Genomic DNA, 20,948 nt, shown 5'->3' with positions numbered 1-20,948 from the left:
TCCACCGGTATTCCATCTGGTCCTGGGGCTTTATTATTTTTCTGGTTTTTCAAGACTAGTTCCACTTCAGCTAACGTTATTGGCCTGTTTATCGCCTCACTTTGCTCTTTTGAGATTGGTGTTATCTTTTCTGTGTTTAAATAATGCTTTATTTTGTTTTCCTCCATACTATCTTGTGCGTATAGTTTTGTAAAGTATTTATGAATAATATTCTTTTCTTCTGCTTTGTATTGAATTCCCTCATCATCTTTTAATTGATATATCATCCTTTTTTCTCTTTCGTTCTTCAGTCTGTATGCCAGCCATCGTCCAGGTTTGTTGGCTTGTTCAAAGTAATTTTGCCTGGCTGCTTTAATTTTCTGCGCTAATTCCTTTTGATTTATTAAGTTGATCTTATGTTTAATTATCTCTCTTTTTTCTTTTTTAATTTTATTCTTTGGGTCTTTCTGGAGTTCATCTTCGACTTCCATAAGTTCCTTTTGCACACATTCTTGTTGCTCTTTTTGTTTTCTAGTTTTTCTCGCCATGTAGGCAATCATAAGGCCTCTTATGTATGCTTTCATAGTGTCCCAGAAATTTTGAATTGAGTTATCTTCTTTTTTATTTATTCTAAAAAAATGTTTTAATTCTTTCTCCAGCATTTGAGTGTATTCTATTTCGTTTATAATATTTGAATTCATCATCCATATTTTTCTTCTTCTTCTTTCCATCTTAATTTTATTGGATTGTGATCTGCCCACTCATTTGCTTCTATTTCAATTTCGTCTACTTGATTGCATAACCAGATGAAATCCAAGCCATGTCAATTCTTGATAGGGACTGATGGGGGTTCAAATAAAAGGTATATTGCTTTCTTGTTTTGTGCCTTTCTCTCCAAATATCGTGTAATTTATATTCCATTGCCATCTCAAAAAAGGATTTGGGTAGCGTATTTTTTTGTTTTATTTTTCTTTTTGCTTTCATAGTCCATTTTTTTATCCACTATTGCATTATAATCCCCAATTAAGCAAATATTTTCATATTCTAATTCATTTATTTTGTTGTGTAGTTTCCTATAGAATTCCTCGTTTCTGATTTGGTGCATATATGACTATTAATAATATCATTTTTTCTGTTGTCTCTAATTCAATCATTAGTATCCTGCCTTCTTCATCAGAGTAGACTTCTTTGGAATTTATTTTTTCCTTTATATAGGTTGCTATCCCTCTTTTTTTTCTGCTAGTGCTGTGTATAATTTCCCTAGTTTTTTGTTTGCCAGTAAGTTCTTATATTCCCTTTTAATATACACTTCCTGTATGCAGATTATATCTACCTTCAGTTTCTTAAGTTTGTTAAACATCTGCGCTTTTTTTTGGTGCGTTCAGTCCAGTCAAGTTTGTTGAAATAATTGTTATTTCCTGGTCCATCTTTAGATGGGGTATTTTTTGTTGCTTCTAGTTTGTATCTGACTTTTCCCTCTCGCGCCCTCCAGTTTTGGGCAATGCTGTTTGTGCGCTACCAAAAGGTTGTGATCCTGGGCTACTGCTTGGTCAGTGAGTGGTGCTCTGCTTGGCTGCTGGGTGGGCACCAAGTGGCAAGAAAAGCCGGGTGGCTGCTCTTTTGCAAGCAGGGCAGGACTTTGCAGGCGACTTTGACTTTGACTTTATTTGGACTTTTATACCGCCCCCTCTCCCCAAAGGGACTCGGGGCGATGTACAGTCGGATAAAACACATAAATAAATAGAAAGTACAAACATAATTACATACTCAGTACCTAAAAGAGGAGGCAATAAGAAACTGTACATAAAGCAAAGCGGCTAAAAACAATATTTAAATAACCCTAAAAATACCCAATTAAAATACCCAATTAAAATATCTGCCAGGAGGTAGAATAAGACTATGAATGGGCCAGGCCGGCTAAACGGAACAGGTGAGTCTTCAATTTTTGTCGGAAGGAGCGGAAGTCGGTGGTGGTTCTGATATCGGGAGGGAGGTCATTCCAGAGGGTTGGGCCCATCACATAGAAGGCTCTACTAGGCGCCGCCCGTTGGCATTGCTTAGTGGACAGCACCCGGAGGAGTCCTTCCCTGTGAGAGCGAATCGAGGGGATGGATGGATGGATAGGAGGCGGGTGAGCGCCAAGAACACTGGGGAGAGATAGAATGAGAGGCAGCTCCCAATCAGCTCACCTGATCTGCGGGTTGCAATCAAACGGCCCAGCTGCCATTAGCTGATTGGGAAGGGAAGGGCTGCTTCCTGTGCTGGCCACACCCACCCCTTCACTAGGGCTCATTTTCAGGGGAGGACGTATATTTAGGTCCACCCCAAAAAATCAGGCTTGGCCTTATTTTCAGGACATGTCATATTTTCAGGGAAACATGGTATCTTGTGGTATACCTCCAGCATAACTTCTAACCTTAACAGAACACATAAGCTAAGGGATATCCATATGGAGGAGAAATAAATAAGTAAACAAATAAAAATTAAAGGAAGACTTTATTATTATATCTGCCAATAGTTAACTTTATAGTGTTTCATTCCAATTGTCCTGTGATAATAATTGATCTCCTGACAATTTTTCTTTGCTTAAATTAAACATGTAAGTTATTCCACATACATTTACACTTACCCCTGGTTTGATGTGATTAATGAATAAACTAGGAATGTAATTAATATCATACCATACTATGATAAAAAAATATTCTAGTCATTTGATGAAATCATACTTTAATATGAGAAAAGACTACCTGTAAGCCAAAACAGTTGAATTTAAAACTAAATGTACTAAATTATTTTTTAAGGAACGTCCACATAGTCATAGAGATACTCAAATGGGCATAAAACAAGAGTTAAAAATCATGGTAACAAAAAAAGAACCAACATGAGAAAACAGTGTATGGTGACATCTCATTCTAAAAACTCTTTCATAAAATAGATTAGGTATACACATTTCCGTGTAGTTAAAATATTATTTGATTACTGAAGACTGAAATGACTTTGTTGGCCCTGGTTTATATCTAGTGTTAGATACTCTTTGTTCTTATGGATTTTCATGCGTAAGGCAGGACTAGAACTCACAGTTTCTAGCTTGGTGCCTTAACCTCTAGACCAAAGTATTGCATTTTGATTGAATTTACAGTAATTTATAATAGAAATACCTTAAGCATTGCTGGTAATATAAATGTGATATATACATCTCTGTAAAAATGAATAATCAGTGTGTTTTTCTTTAAACTAGGACCAACTTCACACCTATTATACTGTTATGTTTCAAGATGTAATTGGAAAGACTTTCCGACTTCTGGGGTATACCATTCAGTATGGGTGCATAGCCCATTGTGTTTTTGAATATCTTGGAGGAATTGTGATGGTAAGTTAAAAGAAGCTAATTTTGATTAAAACAAGTATATGTTAGTTTTCAATTTGTTACTTTTAAGTCTACTAATATTAACATCTTTGTATCAATCTCAGCAGATGGCAGCATCTTTCTGATATGGCCTCAGCTCAGAAACTAAAACAGAATAGCGAGATGAGAAACTTAGCTTAGTATGAAGACTAAACTATATAGGAAGTTGAAAAAATATCCCAAAAGAACTAATAGAAGGGTCCTTGCTACTCTCTGAGCTTGATTGTTTTCTTGCAGATGTTTCATTAGCAGAACTAGGTAACATCGTCAGTGCTAGCAGGGAGTGGGGTTTCCTCTCATTTTATGTTCTAGCACAGGCCTGTCAAACTGGTGGCCCAGGGGCCGGATACAGCCCATGGAAGCCATGCCCACCCTGGCTCCACAAAGGCAAAAAACATCACTTTACGTCACGATACAGCCTGCGACGCGATTGAGTTTGACACCCCTGTTCTAGAAGCTTGCCCTGTCACTGTTGGTGGGAGTGGTCTTGGTGGTTCTTTGGGCTGTTTACTGTTAGCTTGTTTGGCAGTACTTTGATATCTCTATCTCACTTGGGCGATGTAAGGCGTGAGAGGAAGAAGTAAAAGGGTGAATGATTTCTAGCATGGTTTTCTTGTATAGCTGTCAAAGCTCATTTCAGATATTGTAAACTCTAGCAATATCTCTAGTAAAAGCCCAAGAACTTTGGAATCAAAATCCATAAATACTAATATCTAAATGGTATAATTAAAAATACAGTTCCATAAGCTTTTGCATTACAGTGGTACCTTGATACTTGTTAATTGGTTCTGGGAGGCACAAATACCAGAAACGACTACCAAACACATTTCCCCAATAAGGAGAAATGTATTGGTCATGAGGCAACTGACACTTCTATCTTGCACATTGAGTACTAAACAAATGAGTACCAAGAAAAAATGTTTTGCGTCAAAATGCATTAAGTACCAAATTTGATGAGTTTAAAAGCAGTCAAGGTACCACTGTATATTGTTAGTAACATTAGTTTAAATTAATTACATTGTTTTCCATGATCTCTGCTAACAAATGACACTTTGGAGTCTTTGAAATAATTTGGAAAACTTAACTTACTTTCTTCGTTTGCTTCTTTAGTGTACAGGACCTTCAATGGAGCCTACAATTCAAAATTCTGATATTGTATTTTCAGAGAATCTTAGCAGCCACTTATATCGTATTCAGAAGTATGTTGCTCTAATTTTTTATAGTTTACCTGAATAAGTATTTATATGCTTTTTGTTAAGGAACTTGTAGCTTCCTTTTATCATTTTCCATATTATTATTATTTGTACGCTTTCACATCTTCAATCTACAAAAATTAAAAGAGTAACATTTATGGATGATGGAAGCTTTCTTCCTTATACTTTCATAGTGCTTATTTAAAAGTTATCTTGCCTTTCTTTGTAATGGATAGCTAGAGATTATCATCAGGATGCAAAATCAGAATGCAGTTATCTCCAGAAATGTAAATACCATTTCTTTGTTATCTAAATACTATTTTATTAGTAGTTTATGGATTACCGAATGTGTGCATAAAGCTAAACACTATGATAAAAATCTGGATTGCATGCATTAAGCCAAGCAATTACAATCAGATACTTATTGCTGTTGGACAACAATTCAAACATAGCTTGTGGTGAACCACAAGACTTAAAAGTAACTATTAAAATGAAATAGTTGTGTTTCCAGATATAAGCCTATGCCCTAGAAGTCACCTTAGGTTTGTTTGCATTTTAAGTAAAAGTTACTTCTTGCCAAAGTCTCCATTTGCTCATGGAATTATTACTGCCTATCAAAAAAGATATTTTATCTAGTACAGGGTCACCAACCCCCAGGCCATGACCCACTACTGGGCCTTGGCCTATTCGGAATTGGGCTGCATGAGTGGCTAGCCAGAGCTGCTAGTTGATCTGCGGGCGGGCGCGAGCCAGCCTCTTCCTCCCCCACTAGCCAGGCTGCAAAGCGGCAAAGGTTGGGGACTGCTGATCTAGTCTTCTAGTTGGCAGATAAAAACAACTATCTTCCCATCTCTCCTCTACTGCAGCCCTGGAATTCTCTTGCTCAGTAGACTAAAAGCAAAATAATCTGAAGTACCTGGAGGATGTGGACTACATTAGAATAACCACATATCTGACTTAGATGTATTTTAAATTATGTTTTTCACTTAACAAATTGCTAGATGCTGACTTTTCCTTATGGCCTTTCCGTAGAGGTGATATTGTCATTGCAAAAAACCCAGCTGACCCCAAAACAAATATTTGTAAAAGAGTAATGGGCCTGGAAGGAGAAAAAGTCTGTACAAGCAATCCCTCAGATTTTATAAAGACCCACAGTTATGTAAGTATTAATTTTGCTTTTAAATCTTTCACGTATTGTAGTGGCATTTTTGTTTAAGTAAATTTCATATACCATAAAGCAGGAGTGTCAAACTCGATTTCATTGAGGGCTGCATCAGGGTTGTGTTTGACCTCAGCGACGGATGAATGGGCGTAGCCGGGGTGGATATGGCCAGCTCAAAGTCCTGCAGCCCTCTGCCAATGAAAATTGAGCCCTCACGAGCTCCATTTTCACTGAGAGAGGCACCGTGGGCTGGTCCCTTGCTGTTTCTAGGATGCTCGTGGGCCAGATCTAAGCACCCCTCAAACTCAAGCCTTGAGTTTGACACCCCTGCCATAAAGTAATTTCCTGCATTTTTCTCCCTATAGTAAGCTGTTTGCAAAGTTTCTTTTGAACCTCTCAGAAAAGAACTGAAATACAATACAGAGACTGTAGTGGGAAAAAAAACAGGAACAGGAACAATCTCGCATCAGCACTGTTTTGCACTAGTTACAATCTTAATGACAATGTGAAACATCTTAGTATATATTAAGAGTTCAATCTTTATGTCCTGGTTTCTTAATATGACAGATGTTTAACTTTTACATTTTCCAGTCTCTTGAGTTATGTATAACATTCACCTCTTTCAGTATGATCATCTAATTACTCATTAGCTTTGAACTTTTTAGAAAAGTAAGTGTACATGAAATAATAAGCTGATCATTGGATGGGAATTGGAAACATTATAGCCATCCAAAATCAATCAAGTAGTTGGCAGATTTACCATATTTTTTGGAGTATAAGACGCACTGGAGTATAAGATGCACCTTAATTTTGGGGGAGGAAATCAGGGAAAAAATCATTCTGCCTCTTTCCCAGCAGCATCCATCAATATTCATCTGGCTAATGTCTTTGCTGCCTCGGTTGGAGCCTGATTCCCAAAATGGTCCGGGGAACTGTGCTGAAAGCCTTTTCAACAAAAGCGGTTTTGGGCTTTAGCACCACGATCCTCTCCCTGATTCCAAAAAGGGCACGTGCAGAGGCCAAAAAAGAACATCGTGTTTCAGGTGGAAGGCGATTCCAGCACTCACTGCCACCTGAGAATGCTCTCCTTCCCAGTTCCACGGTGCACATTACAGAACCACAGGCAGCGCAGGAGCCGGGCGCGGACACATGGCAGGCAGATCAGAGCAGCCGGCTCCTTGCCGGCTCGGCTGCTTGCCACCTGGAATGCGCAGGCAGCAAAGGAAACCCACGTTGTGGCTGCCGCTGCCTCCTGCCTATGTGCCTTGAGGAGGCCAAGCAGCAGCAGCAAGATGTTTCCCTGCACAGAACAGCCAAGATAGAGAAGTGGTGGAGCTGCCTCGAGTAAGATGTTTGGGCACAATTTGGGGATTGCAGATGGGGCAGGGGATGGGTGGGGCGTGCATCTGGCAAGTCTGGCAACTCGAGTCTGGCAACTCCACCGCTTCTCTCTCTTGGCCGCTCTGTGCAGGGAAACATCTTGCACAGTAAAGAAAAATTCTCATGAAACCATGATCACTGGCAGCAACACTTAGGGGCATGGGCAGTGGGCTCCAAGAAACGGCTGTCTGGGACCCTCCCAGCCCGACATTGATGGCTGAGTTCTGCTGTGCCCCTTCCCCGGCAGGCAGGACCAGCGCCCAGGCTGTGCGCTGCTGAGCTCACTTTGGGCCTGCAGTGCCTGAATGAGTGCGCCAAGTTAGCGAGTCCTCCCAAGTGACTGTGGCCTTCAGGGAGGAGAATCAGATTTGGGCATCACTAGCCGGATTGGGGCCCATGCCAGCATCGCTGCTTTCTCTGAGAACCAGAACAGAGGAAGGGCCTGAAAGATGTGCGTGGCGAGGTCTTTGGGAGAAGTCCCTGGTCTCCAGGCCATCTCTCCGCACTTTGGGTCATCCCGGAAAACCAAGCTGGGATACTTTGGCTGCCCCTGCTTGATCTCTGCCCACAGACTCCCTTAAAGTGGTAGAAAGAAGGTAGAGAAGGGCGCACGGCTCTTTCATCCTCCGCAGAGTTGCATTCTCTTTTCAGCTGGCCAGATCCATTTCAGGGGGCAGATCTGGCCAGCTGAAAAGAGAATGCAAGGCCACAGTAGGAGGAGGCTTGACAGGTATCAGAGGGGCAGCGAGCGCTTGGTGAGTCCTGAGGGGGCCAAGCCCTCCCAGCTTGCAATGTCTTCGTCCTGAGGGCATCGCTGGCAGCTGCTTCCTGCAGCTCAGGAGATATGCAATCTTCTCACTGCTGCTGCTGCTCGGCCTCCTCAATGCATGTAGGCAGGAGGCAGTGGAGGCCACAACACGGGTTTCCTTTGCTGCCTGCATACTCCAGGTGGCCAGCAGCCAAGCTGGCAAGCCGAGCAGCAGCAGCATTCAGCCGGCTGCCTCTGATCTGCCTGCCCTGTGTTCGCGCCCGGCTCCTGCGCTCTCACCCAACTGCACTGCCCTCTCGCTTTTATTCCTGCCTCCTCCAGCCAACGGTTCTGGCCAAGAGAAAACAGAAGTCTGTAGAGGAGGAGGAGGGTGCATGGCTCTGCGATGTGCACAGGGAACTGGGAAGGAAATCATTTTCAAGTGGCAGCGCCTGCCACCTGAAACACGATGCACTTTTTTGGCCTCTGCACATACCCTTTTTGGAATCGGGGATAGGATCATGGTGCTACAGCCCAATAACACTTTCATTGAAATTCCCCGGGCCGTTTCAGGAATCAGTCTCCATGTGAAAGTGAGGATCCCTGCTGCATGGAACCACCCGAAACTGCAAAGCTTGGAGCGGGTGGGTGGAGCTTCATTCGGAGTATAAGACGCACCCAGATTTACACCCTCTTTTGGGGAAAAAAGGTCCATCTTATACTCCAAAAAATATGGTAGTTGTAGTCATTCTTTCATATATCAGGAACTATACAAAAAATTAAAGATTCATCTCCTGGTTGCTATAATTATTTATTGGACAGTTTTCAAATGTAATTTCCTGGTAGTGACATGGAAAACTTGGCACTTTGCTGACAATGGCTAGATTTAATACATAGAACCTTGTGTACAACATTATTTGAGTGGACAGGATTGAAGGAAGAATGTAGAGTACATGAGTAGCATGTTGTTCATTTTATAAATAGTATAATCTTTATTGTCATTATACTTAAAATACAACGTAATTGATTGTAAATAAATATAAAGGAACATTTTAACTGATGATCAGTTATTGCACACTCTTAACACAATTCTGTTCTTTTAAGCCTTGTTTTAACCTCTTCCTTCCAATCATGGGTTTATTTTTTCTTTAATACCCTGTTTCCCCCAAAATAAGTCCTGCCCGGATAATACCCTCCTGAAAATAAGCCAAAAATATTGTAACACAGTAGCATCCATGAAGTGACCATGTTCGCCGCCTCCACCAGCTCAAAAATAATAAGACCTCCCTGAAAATAAGGCCAAGTGCTTCTTTCGGGAGTCAAAAGAAAATAAGACCCTGTCTTATTTTCGGGGAAACATAGTAGAGTGGTCCCGTCTTTTTTAATAGATTCACCTATTTAACATACATTTGATGAAGTTCATTCCCAAATCTTAAAATGTTTCTTGTTCTTCTGTATACAACTTTTCTATAAAATATGACTATTTGGTTTTTAATATGTAATGTAATTTATATAAGTTTAAACTAGGTTTTTAAAACATTTGTAGACGTAGGGTTGAAAAGTATTTAGTTGATGTTAAAGCATACATCAAAAGTTCAAATAGCTAATATGATGTACTCTAAATTAAACTATATTTACATATTATACTCTGAATGGCAGGGTTCAGACATTAAATAAATTTTGGAATACTTTTGTTGTTTTACATTCCTTTGTTGTGCACTAATCCCAATCTTTAGAACAGCATAAATAAAAAACATACACATTTTACATATGCATGTGATTGAATAATTGTATTTTTAAAAATATTTATTCAGTTCCGTTGCTATTCTCCATGGTATCAATGGGAGATTCCAGGATGGGTTATTCTAGCCTGCTACCTCGTTGATTGAATTGAAATTTTGAAGACCCGCCTCCCTTGGTAACAGTCCCAGTCTTTCAATTCAGTTTCAGCTCGCAGGCCTGGTTTTCATTCTGGAGAAGAGGTGCACCATCATCCTGTGGCTATCTCTAAAGCTAAGAGTCTGAAAATTGTATTATGGTTGAGAAGGAGCGTTGGCTTCTCTGTGCGCTGTGGGAGAGTCCAAGCTTGGATTAAATTCTGCCTATCTGCCCAGGACTGATTTGGAAATTCTTTAGCCATGCCTCTGGTTCCATACGGGATTCAGTTTTTTCAATGAAGGCATGATCCTGTGAAGCTGTACAACATTGGTGACATCGTTCACGTCTAGAAAATGTCTCAACCATGGTGTCGTTCTGCACATCCAGAAGGCGTTTCAAGATGGTGTTTAAAGATGGTGAGATACCCCAGAGCGGGGTTGGACTCTCCCGTAGTGCACAGAGAAGACCTTTCAGGTAAGCCAATGCTCCTCCTGTGCGCTGCTTGGAGAGTCCAAGCATGGGACATACCAAAGCTAAATGTCACTAAGGTGGGAAGTATGAGAATCAAGGGTCTCTCTGCTAGAATGAATACCCTAAAGAACTCGTCTCTCAATCAATGCCTCCATCGAGGCGGACTTGTCCAGTTTATATTTTTTTACAAAAGGAGAAGGCGATACCCCAGTCACCGCTCTGCAGATCTCCTCTCCAGGTGGCCGTGGTCGTAGCGCTCCTGGAGGAGTGTGCTGTGATGTGTCTTGGGTGATACAAGCGCGCAACCAGTGTCTGATGGTTGAAGGGGTGACCTTACGGCCCATAGATGCTGGCTGAAAGGAGATGAAGAACGACTCAGAATGCCTGAATGAGGCAGTCCTTTATGTATCTGCGTAGAGCTCTCCGAGTGTTGAGTGTGTGCCAGTGTCGCTCCCTGGGATGATTGGGCTTCGGACAGAAGTCCAGTAGGATGACCTCCTGGGTCCTGTGGAACCAGTTGATTTTAGGGATAAAGGAAGGGTCCAAACAGAGAATGACCCTGTGGATGATGCATAAATCCTTCCTGACTGATAGTGCCACCAACTCCGAAATTCTCCTGGCAGAGGTGATGACTATGAGAAAGGTGGTTTTAAGAGTCAGATGTCTGATGCTGGAAGATCATAGTGGCTCAAATGGAGCACAGGTGAGAGCCCGCAAGACTACCGCCAGCTCCCAAGTCAGATACCAATGGACGACAGGAGGTCGCAGATTTACGGCTCCTTTTAGGAAGCTGCGGACCCTGGGGTACCACCCAAGAGGTAAGTAGTTGTCAGGGGCCAAAATTGTGGCCAACACTGTCACCTGGTGCTGAAGAGTGTTGGGAGACAACCCCTGATCAAGGCCCTCTTGTAAGAAGTCCAGTACCTGCAGAATTGAAGCTGTGATGGGTTCAATGTGGTTTTTGGAGCACCACCTGGAAAAGGCTGACCAGATGGAGTCGTAGATTCTGAAAGTGGAAGCACATCTGGAGGCTTGAATGGTGTGGATGACCTTTTTGGAGAGACTTGTCCCTCTTCAGAAGGTCCCTTTCAAGTGCCAGGCGGCTAACTGGAGCCACTGAGGCTCTCTCCTGACTGAGAGAGACTTCATTTTGGGGAATGCCCCAGGGCTGGGCAATGGAGAGGCTGACGAGATCGGTGAACCAGGCCAAAAAGGAGCCACTAGGAGAACCTCCGCCCCTTCTGTCAGGATCTTCCAGATCACCCTCGGGATGAGAGGCAGTGGTGGAAAGGCGTACAGGAGGCCAGCGACAATGGAGGACATTGACCCCCTCTGCCTAAGGAGAGTGGAATCTAGAAAAAAACCTGGGAAGGTGCGTGTTCTCCAGGCTGGCAAATAGGTCAACTGCTGGGTGACTGAACCTCTGGGACAGTTGATAAAAGACATCCGGGTGCAGGCACCACTTTGAATGATCGATGGTGTACCTGTACATTGCTCATCCCGGAAATGTGTTTCACTCGAAGGGAACCAATGTGTTTCTCCATCCACCTTCCCAGTCTCCACCTTCGCCATCAGGGATCTGGACCGGGTGCTCTCTTGGCGGTTGATATGCGCCTTTGTTGATATGTTGTCCGTAAGGATCATCACATTTCCTTCCTGAAGTGGAGAAGAGCAAGACGTGCAGCTTTCAGCTCCAGCCAGTTGATACTGTGTGTTAAGTCCTTGGCGGACCACCTGCCTTGCGCTATTTGGTTGTGCAGGTGGGCGCCCCAGCGAAATAGTTTGGTGTCTGCCGTGATAGTCAGGTGATCAGGCTCCCTGAAGAAGCTGCCCTTTGAGATAGCGGGAGATTGCCCCCATCGTAGGGATTGTAGGACCTTTTGTGGAACTAGGGAGGAATGGGGAGAAGGCCCTTGCGCTTGGGCCGCCTCCTGAGTAGGACAGAGTGGGGCTAATCTGGGAGGGCAATGATCACGTTGGTCCATGCTCTCTGCTATACCTTGAGAGATAGCCCTGGCAATAACCTCTCGCATTTCTGCCAAGAGTGATGTTAATTTCAGAGCTTCTGGAGGTTGCGGTGGCAGATAAAAGACAATTTCACTTTTATGGAGCTGAAGACCTCAGCATATAGAGGAACTGATGAAAGGAGTCGCTCCTCAGAACTCTTCTCCTTGATCAAGGAGAGATCAAGGCTCACCTACAAATTTGTTCCATACTGAATCCTCTTCCAAAGAGATTGTAAAATAGCAATCTTCAGAGTTCTGCGGAGAGAGAGACAGCTTGTCTAAGCTGTGATTTGGCACTTTCAAAGAGACACTGACTTTGCCCATTTCCTCTCATAACTAACTTAGGAAGTTGCTTATTATTGATTCATTAGAAATTAAGAATCTTCTCAAGTCAGGATTTTATTACACTGGGGCAGCGGTTCTCAAATAGTGGGGCGCGCCCCCCTGGGGGGGCGCGAGGCTCCGTAAAGGGGGGCGCGAAGGCTCCCTTTCCATCTGGGTGCAACGGCGGCGGCGTGGGCGAGGCATAATATATCCCGGCTTGAAGTGGCAGCGCTGGGGACTGCTCAGAGACTCATCAGAGCCGCGGGCTGGATCTGTGCAAGAAGCCTGCTCGGGCGGGGGTGGGAGGGAGGGAAGCATGGCTGTCCCAGGCTTCCCTCCCTCCCTCCCCCAGCCCAAGCAGACTTTTTGCACAGCTCCAGCCCGCGGCTCTGATGAGTCTCTGAGCAGTCCCCAGCGCTGCCACTTCAAGCCAGGATATATTCTGCCATGCCCTCGGCGGCGTCTTTATGCAGGTAGCTCGCCTCCCCGCCAGCAGCTCCACCGCCAACATTCCGTCCGGAAGCGGAAGCGCAACAGCCGCTGTTGGGGAAGGGACAAAGGGGCGGTGGTCGCCCGATCTTGCCACCCCCACCCCTTCGCCCCTGGTAACGGCGACTGTTGTGCTGCTGCTTCCAGCTGGGATGCTGGAGGAGCTGCTGGCAGGGAGGGAGGGAAGAAAGGGAGGAGGGAGTAAGGATAGACAAGCAAGAGGGAAAGAGGAAAGAAGGCAAGCAGGCAGGAAGGAGGCAGAAGGAAGGAGGGAAGAATGGAACTGGAAGGGAGGCAGGGAAGGAGGGAGGGAGAAAGGAAGGATAGGAGGATAGGGAAAGAGGAAAGAAGGCAGGCAGGCAGGGGGAAAGAGGAAGGAGGGAACTGGAAGGGAGGCAGGAAGGAAGGGAAGGAGGAAGGGAGGGTGGAAGGAAGGATAGACAAGTAAGAGGGAAAGAGGAAAGAAAGCATGTGACTACGGTGGGAGTCGAGGAAAGACCGGTGTGCTATGTTATGCAGAGGTGTACTTATAACAATTTTATAGACAAATTAGACTATTTACAGTCGCGTGGGGGGGGGGCGCGAAATGTTTTCTTCTTCCTAGGGGGGGCATGACAGAAAATAATTGAGAAGCACTGCACTGGGGGAATCTCATTCTGCCTTAGACAAAAGAAGCTCCATATAAATCTAAAAATTAGAAAGCTTTAATTTTTGGAAAACAGCAAAAGAGGGACTATAATGTGGATTTTGGAAAGTTAAGGTAGACTTCAAATGAATATTTCCTATGAGGTATTTAAAAATTTGTCAATAAATGTATAAAGACCTGACTTTGAAATTAATATAAGTAATCTTCCTGCGAGAAATTTTTGTTGATGGAAAATAAACATGATTACAAGGGACTTTGAAAGTTGACTAGAGAGAATCAGGGAGAATTAAGTGTAAGTAAATGAGAAGCAATCCAGTAATACAATGGAGCAATACTATTTTGACTATAGAAGAAATTAAGGCTATTTAGGAACAATGCACTTAGAAATTACTTGTTTTGATACTATAATAGAAGATATAAAAGAACAACAGATTTTATTAAATAAAAAAGAGTCTGAGTCTGATTTGAATGTGGATCTAAACTTTTTAAAAAACCATATTACAAAAGTGATACGATAAAAAGAGGACATAATGGATTTACAATGTCTTAATAATTAAAGGGGATATACAAATAAGATAATGATTTGGAAAGTTTTTTAAATCTTGGATTTACAAAAAAGATGGGTTAGACTACTGAAGATTCTAAAAGGAGATAAAGAGAAAATGATAAGAAATCAATATATAAGATTTTATTTGACAGGATTAAAGATCAAGCTTTTTAAAATTAAGCAGGACTATAAAGTGAAATTTGGATATTAAAATATGTACATTGTGGTTTCTGATAGCTATTAATAAGATTTCTTTTGGACCAGGACCTTAAATATGTTTATAAGTGGGAAGAGATTTATTTTATTTCTTAAAGAAAGTGATTGGATTATAAAATGGATTCCTTTGAAGGTTAAAATATGTATCTTACTATTTCTGATAGCTCTCAATAAACTTTTGTTGATTAGTACTAAAAGATGCTTTTTTACAATTTGATTACTAATAAGGGAAGAAGGGGTGTTTTTAAATTGAAATATTAGAGAAGCCGTTACTGAAATGATTTATACTTTTCTGGAGGGTGGAGGAGGATCGTTCATATATTGTTTCTATCTCTTTGCACCTTTTTATATTTTTCTGTTTGTAGTAATATTTTCTCTTTGTATTTGTAAAATTTAATAAAATAATTTTGATTCTGGCTGTTCTGTTAGCTCCAAAACTAAGCCAATCCTTTATCCCTGTCCATTATTGTCCTAATGCTATCCATTAGGCATTTAATTCTTGGGGGGCTGGTTGTCAGATACTGAGATTTTCCCAACATGTTTAATACTCTAGTTATGTTGGAAATTGTATTTGTGTTCATGATTTTCGAATGCCTTTGTAAGCATAAGCCCTTCCCCTTTTCACAGAAATCATCTGGCATTTTTTACGGAGATTCTTCATGCTATTAGGAATGTGTAGTAGGGCTTCCAGCTGATTGCTAGGGTTTGAAGATACTTTATTTTCTAGACTTCTGTAAACTGTTTCATTTTTTAAGGTAATGGTAGATAAAGTATTAGGGAGGATGTCTTTCCGTTGGAAAAATTGTGGATGAAGTTGGAATTGGTATTTTTCTCCAAGAAGGATGCAAGGAGTCAGTTCTTAAATATACTCCCATCTGGAAGCGCATTTAAGACTATTAAGTTGATATTCATATTTCTCTTTTGCTTTTGAGAAATGTATAGGGATAGTAAAATACCTGGAATCGCTATCTCAAAGCACTAATAGATGCATTCCTGTTTAGAGAATAAATGGAGTTTGGATTTGTATCCTCCCCTTTCACCATTGCAGAAGAGCTACTCTTGTCACCTTTTTTTTGTCTCTTGTTCTGTCTACCACACTCAACCACTCCTTACTCTCCTTGACTTGCCATCTTCCAACCAACAAATCTTCTAGTGCTTGTTTTCTCCAGTGTCAAACCATTTCCACCTCCACCAAATTTTCCATTTTTTCCCTTGTTCAGTCCAGTTCTTCTCATTCTGCCAACCCAAATTTCCCCTCCATGTTTCACCTCTTCCTTTCATTTTGGTCCTGCCCTCTGGGACAAGAAGGAATCATTTTAATTTTTTTATTTTCCTTCATTTTAATTCATCTCCAAATTCTAAAATGTTTAACTTCATATTAGTTTTAATAGCCTTTGATTCATTTCAGTATATATAAGTCCAGGAACTGTTCTATTTACTATAGCTGTTGTATGATTGATATAAAGCAATTTATTTATGGCTGAATCCCTAGCATGTTGTTCATAATGCGGTCCATATTAAAAGGCTTCTGTCACATTGTAAGGTCACCATTATTAATTTTTAAATTATAAGGAGGGACTTGCTGGTTTGTGGTGGTCATTAATACAATATTATGTGTTGTGAATTCTGCCTGGACATAGAATGAACTGTGATATTAATTAGAACTCTGACAAGTCCGCTCTGATAAAATGATGAGATTATTTGTAATTGATGTCACAATCAATTACCATTTAGTTCATCAGAAGCTTACTAACTGGTCTAGCCTTAGTATTGGCCTCAGGAGGTTGATGAGTGTGTGGCTACCCTGCTTATATTATTACTGTGACAGTAGAGCAAGATTTTCAGTCAACATCCTAAATTAACTCTTTTAAAGTCTATTAAATAAATGAATGTCACACCGATCCAACCTAACATTTCCATTTGGAGATTTTTGTCAGTGTTGCAGTGTTTTGGGGAGCCTATGACAGAGTATATTGGATTTCCTCCCCCTGAATCTAAAAGTGTAAAATTATGCATTTGCTGCAATTGTATAACGTATGAAACTAGGCTCTATTAATTGCACTGCTTTTCACCTACATATTTGTTCTTTAATTTTAATATTTCTCAGGTACCTAAAGGACATGTTTGGTTAGAAGGTGATAATCTCAGGAATTCTACAGATTCCAGGTGTTATGGTCCTGTTCCATATGGATTGATAAGAGGACGAATTTGCTTTAAGGTATATTCCTGCAATCTAAAATGTGTTAATTTAACAGTTGTTATAGTCTTTGGGCTTAAGCTATGACAATGAGACATGTTCATTAGCTAGTGAAACACAGGGACCAGGGTGTTAAAATGTTACAAAGAACATGATCTTCTTAAACAAGATTGTATTTAAGCCTTTACAAAGTATTAGTTAAGTATCTACTACATAAAAATGTGCACGTACGCACGCACACACAAAATTTCTCCCTCAATAATTCATTTGATTTTCTTTTTTTCACGTATAAAAACACCACCATGTTGAACCATTTTTTATTTTGCAGCAAATATAACAGTAGTAAATATACTAGTTTGGACCCAACAATTCACACAATGGGGCTTCCCTTTCTGTTTCCCAAATATTACAATGTCTTCCTTGGTAGCAGCATGATGTGATATGTAGAAAATCAGTTGCCTGCCTGAAAGGCTTTTTCACTTCCACAACAGATACTAAAATACCATTCATTCCACACCTTCAGGGGCTCCACTGCTTTTCTTCTCTTCAGTTATTCCTACGCTGATTACTGCTTTTCTTTAACCAGTTATTGATTCCTAAGTAATTCTTTGTTTGCTTAGTTGATTCAGAAATGCTCAGCGAGGGGTTTGCTAAAAGCTTTTCAGAAATTGAAGTATAAAATCTTCCAGATCAATATTTACATGTTCACAGTGTCAAATAACATAAATGGCTGTAGTATAAGGCTTTTCCTTATAGAAGCCGCCCTTCTCTTCCTCAATATTAGGCGTAACATGCTTTTAGTGTGATGGATCATTTTATAAAAATGGTTTTATGCCATTCTAAACAGAAGACTTTAATGATATATTTTTAAAAATTATTTCAGCTTCCTATCTCAGCCTGGGTGTATTTCATCTGTATTGTTTTTTATACAATTGTAATTTGCTGGCTAACTCTCACATCTCATAATACTTATTCATAATTCACCTATTTTGTTTAGAGTACCAATGAGTTTTTGATGTATGCAGAAAGAAAACAAATCCTCCATAATAGTCATATATACATCTTAAAGTAATGAGAATTAGTCATATATATTCACATTATCTTAAACCAGTGACCCTCAAGCTTTTGGGGAACAGGGACCAGTTCCATGGAAATACGTTTTTCCATGGACCGGAGGGAGCATGGTGTTGCATGCTGTCTGCATCCTGTAGATGGGGCTTCACTTGTCCATACGGCCTGATTTCGAAAAGCCCTATGCTGGTCCACAGACTAGGAGTTGGGGACACGTCTTAAACAATTAAAATATTTAGCCCTAACAGAAAAAAATGTGAGAAAATTAAACCAATATAAACGTTCTGATTTTCTAAACTATCTTAATATATCATCTGAAATCTTGATCAATCACCATTGAGTGTGTATTTTTCCCATGATCTGTATCCAGAGAAGCAGTAGGGAAAGATTGGAACTATAATTCATTCTAGATAATTCCAAATATTTTACTTATTAAATAAACATATTTCATTCTAGAAATTCTCCCAACGCTGTAGTTTAAGTGAGGAGCATATGTAGAGTATTTTTCTGACTATAAGATGTTTTGTACTATAAGATGCACATTAGCTTTTAGAGGAGGAAAAAAGAAAAAAAATCTGCCTCTTCCTCCCGTTTGCCGCCGATCGCCGCAAACAGGCAGCAGCAACAATAGGCAGCGGCAACCCCCACCACCTAGAACAGCTGATTGGCGCAACACCACCATCCCCGCCACAATATTTGTTCTATAAGATGCACAGACATTTCCACTCACTTGGGGAAGTGGGGGGGGGGGGGAGAAACGTGTCTTATAGTCCGAAAAATACAGTGAACAAATCTGTGCTACTAGCCTGTTTAAGATGTTCAGTTCACTGCATTAACACTTCAGTTGAAATGGAGAAAAGCTAAAAGATGACTGATGCTCAACATGTTAAGTAATTGTTTGTTTATTTCACAGTTTTGGCCTTTGACGGATTTTGGATTTCTGCGTTCAAGTCCCAACAGTCACAGGATTTGTAAAGGCTAATTGATTTATCTTGTCATCTTTTTTTAATCTTTCAAATGTGATTTATATTTTTATATTTAATAAATGATGTATCATGATTCAGTTTATTTGTAATTTAGTTTTAATGAAACAGAGAGCCTAAAAATTATCACCACATACCTTTTCTTCTGAGAATTTTCACACACTCAACCATTTGGAATGCAAGAATTAAACCATTTCAGGTTGAGCTATTCTTTACTATTCCAGCTATTTACAATACCAGGCGCATTGATGTATTTCCTGGATGGCCCATCAAATAATTTCTATAACTAATGAACATGTATCACAGCTTACTAATGAAACATCTTCAACTTCATTTTTGGAAACAATGTATTTTCCACCACATCGGCACATGAAAAAATAACAGTGATCACCTGTTGAAACAAAATAAATCAGTTCAATGATTCCTCACTGAAACGCTTATATTGAATAGAACCCAAATTAAATATTTAAGGTAGAATAACAAACAATTTGCATGAGAAAATAATCTATGGCATAATTTTATATTCCCACACGCAATGAAGTCAGGCAATACCCACAAGAGAGAACATATTTTCAGTTGTAGTTGAGACAAGTTTGTAAATGCCTTTTGTGATACAACTTTTTGTTATTCTAGAAAGCCTGATAGCTAGAGGGAAAAACATGGTGAACTACCTGTTCTGTAACTTAATCCACAGGTATATTTACAGTCACTTGCATATATTTACAAAAAGCATTTTGCACTACTAATTGAAAGACTTTCTAACTACCAACATATCAAATCAGTTAAATACCATACACACAATAAATCATTACACAAACCAATTTGCTATATACTGAAACAGTATCAAAGCTGGGACAGTAAAAAAGAGCAATCAAAATGCACCAGTTTGTTATGATTAGAAAAGAATAATGAAGGGCAGTGATGTAATTACCAAGAACTGTTTCTTTTTACAAACAGTAAATCTAAATTACTTAAAGTATTCCATACCACACAAACATTTAACTGATGGAACTTGCGACAACAGGATGAGGTAATAGTTATTGGTACGGATGCTTTTAAAAGAAATCTAGACAACACAATGAATGTTATTTCTAACACCTTCTGATTGACTTCATTTCTAAACAGAATCATCAGTTTCAGGGGTCGCAAGATCCTGAATACAAGTTTCTGGGGTGTAAACAAACAGCTGTTATCTCTGCAACCAGCTTTTTGCTTGCTATTCTAGCAGTGCTCATTTACACATTAATATTTCAGTTCACATATCAGATGGTTTCAGATATCTTACTGTGATTCCAGGTCATATCTTCAAGTGGAACCTGAGTATCCACTGGACATCCTTGTTCTAACTCATATTCTATGAAAAAACAAAAATACATCATTTACAGCAGCATTGTGTAAGATAAAGGCTTTAAGCTTACAACAACATACTGATTTGTTTTCTGTTTTCTATTCCATGAGCTCAAGAGGGAAATCACAATGTCTTCTCTCCACAACTGCTCTGTAAAGTAGATTGGACTGAGAAAGAGACTGGCTTTCACAGAAGTGAGCCTCTATGGTTAAGAATGGATGAGAATATGGTTCCAGGAAGTCAATGCAGTTCTGACAAATTTAGTTTTAAATCATTTCTCCAAGAACTGCTCATACGTTTGATAGATAACATTAACTCTCAACATTCTCCAATTACTTTTCTCCTGAAGCATGTTAGCACACTTTAGCATTTGTATGCTTCTTTTAGCTATCATCAGGAAGAACAATATTTTTATTCTAGATATTACATAAAATAAAGTTAATGAAAATTATTTCTACTGAGATGTAACATAAGCAAGTCAAGATGTTTTCAACCATGGTATGTAGGAAAGCCTAAAAAAGACAGGATAGGTTTCATTAAATTGTCTTGGTTAATATTTTTCATTTCTCATCAAATGTTTATCTTCTTTTTATAAAGAGGATATATGAGCCTTCACAAATCTTTTTCTGATTGCCAGCTCAGCCATCTATCTAACTGCACTTCTAAACGTGGTGTTGCAAATTGTGTTAATCCTTCATATCCAAAACTGAAAGATCTTTTTTTCTCAAGTATACTTGAGAAAAGGGGGGAAGGTCAACAATCCACTAAAATGTAGAAGTAAATACCATACAATGAATCAAATTTGTTTTGCTGAAAAACAAACATTTTTTTTTATTCTCAGACTTGGATGGCTCTGTGTGTGTGTGGTGTGTGTGTGTGTGTGTGTGTGTGTGTGTCCCATCTT

The 20,948-nt window shown here is 40.2% G+C and overlaps 2 protein-coding genes across 5 annotated transcripts in view; one reads left to right on the top strand and one right to left on the bottom strand.

Annotated features, from left to right (window-relative positions):
- IMMP1L (inner mitochondrial membrane peptidase subunit 1) overlaps positions 1-18,772 on the top strand; it is a 42,504-nt gene extending 23,732 nt beyond the window's left edge. For both annotated transcript variants that reach the window (XM_081934075.1, XM_081934076.1), the window contains exons 2-6: positions 3,218-3,349; positions 4,496-4,584; positions 5,611-5,737; positions 16,553-16,663; positions 18,627-18,772. In XM_081934075.1, the coding sequence (XP_081790201.1) occupies positions 3,245-3,349; positions 4,496-4,584; positions 5,611-5,737; positions 16,553-16,663; positions 18,627-18,695 (501 nt within the window). In that variant the 5' untranslated portion in view covers positions 3,218-3,244 and the 3' untranslated portion in view covers positions 18,696-18,772. The remainder of the gene's footprint in view (positions 1-3,217; positions 3,350-4,495; positions 4,585-5,610; positions 5,738-16,552; positions 16,664-18,626) is intronic.
- Positions 1-20,948, bottom strand: part of DNAJC24 (DnaJ heat shock protein family (Hsp40) member C24) — a 73,302-nt gene that overhangs the window by 14,958 nt on the left and 37,396 nt on the right. Inside the window, exons 4-6 of one of the 3 annotated variants that reach the window (XM_081934078.1) lie at positions 19,982-20,050; positions 19,008-19,087; positions 16,678-17,954 (exon numbers count right to left, since the gene is read on the bottom strand). In XM_081934078.1, the coding sequence (XP_081790204.1) occupies positions 17,949-17,954; positions 19,008-19,087; positions 19,982-20,050 (155 nt within the window). In that variant the 3' untranslated portion in view covers positions 16,678-17,948. Of the gene's footprint in view, positions 1-16,677; positions 17,955-18,927; positions 19,088-19,981; positions 20,051-20,948 lie in introns of those variants that run through there. The other 2 variants (XM_081934079.1, XM_081934077.1) reach the window with 2 other exon arrangements.

This window comes from Natrix helvetica (genome assembly GCF_964273705.1).
Source record: "Natrix helvetica genome assembly, chromosome: 1".
Lineage (NCBI taxonomy): Eukaryota > Metazoa > Chordata > Lepidosauria > Squamata > Natricidae > Natrix > Natrix helvetica.
The sequence above is the reverse complement of the archived record's forward strand: the minus strand, read 5'-3'. Positions and strand labels throughout refer to the sequence as shown.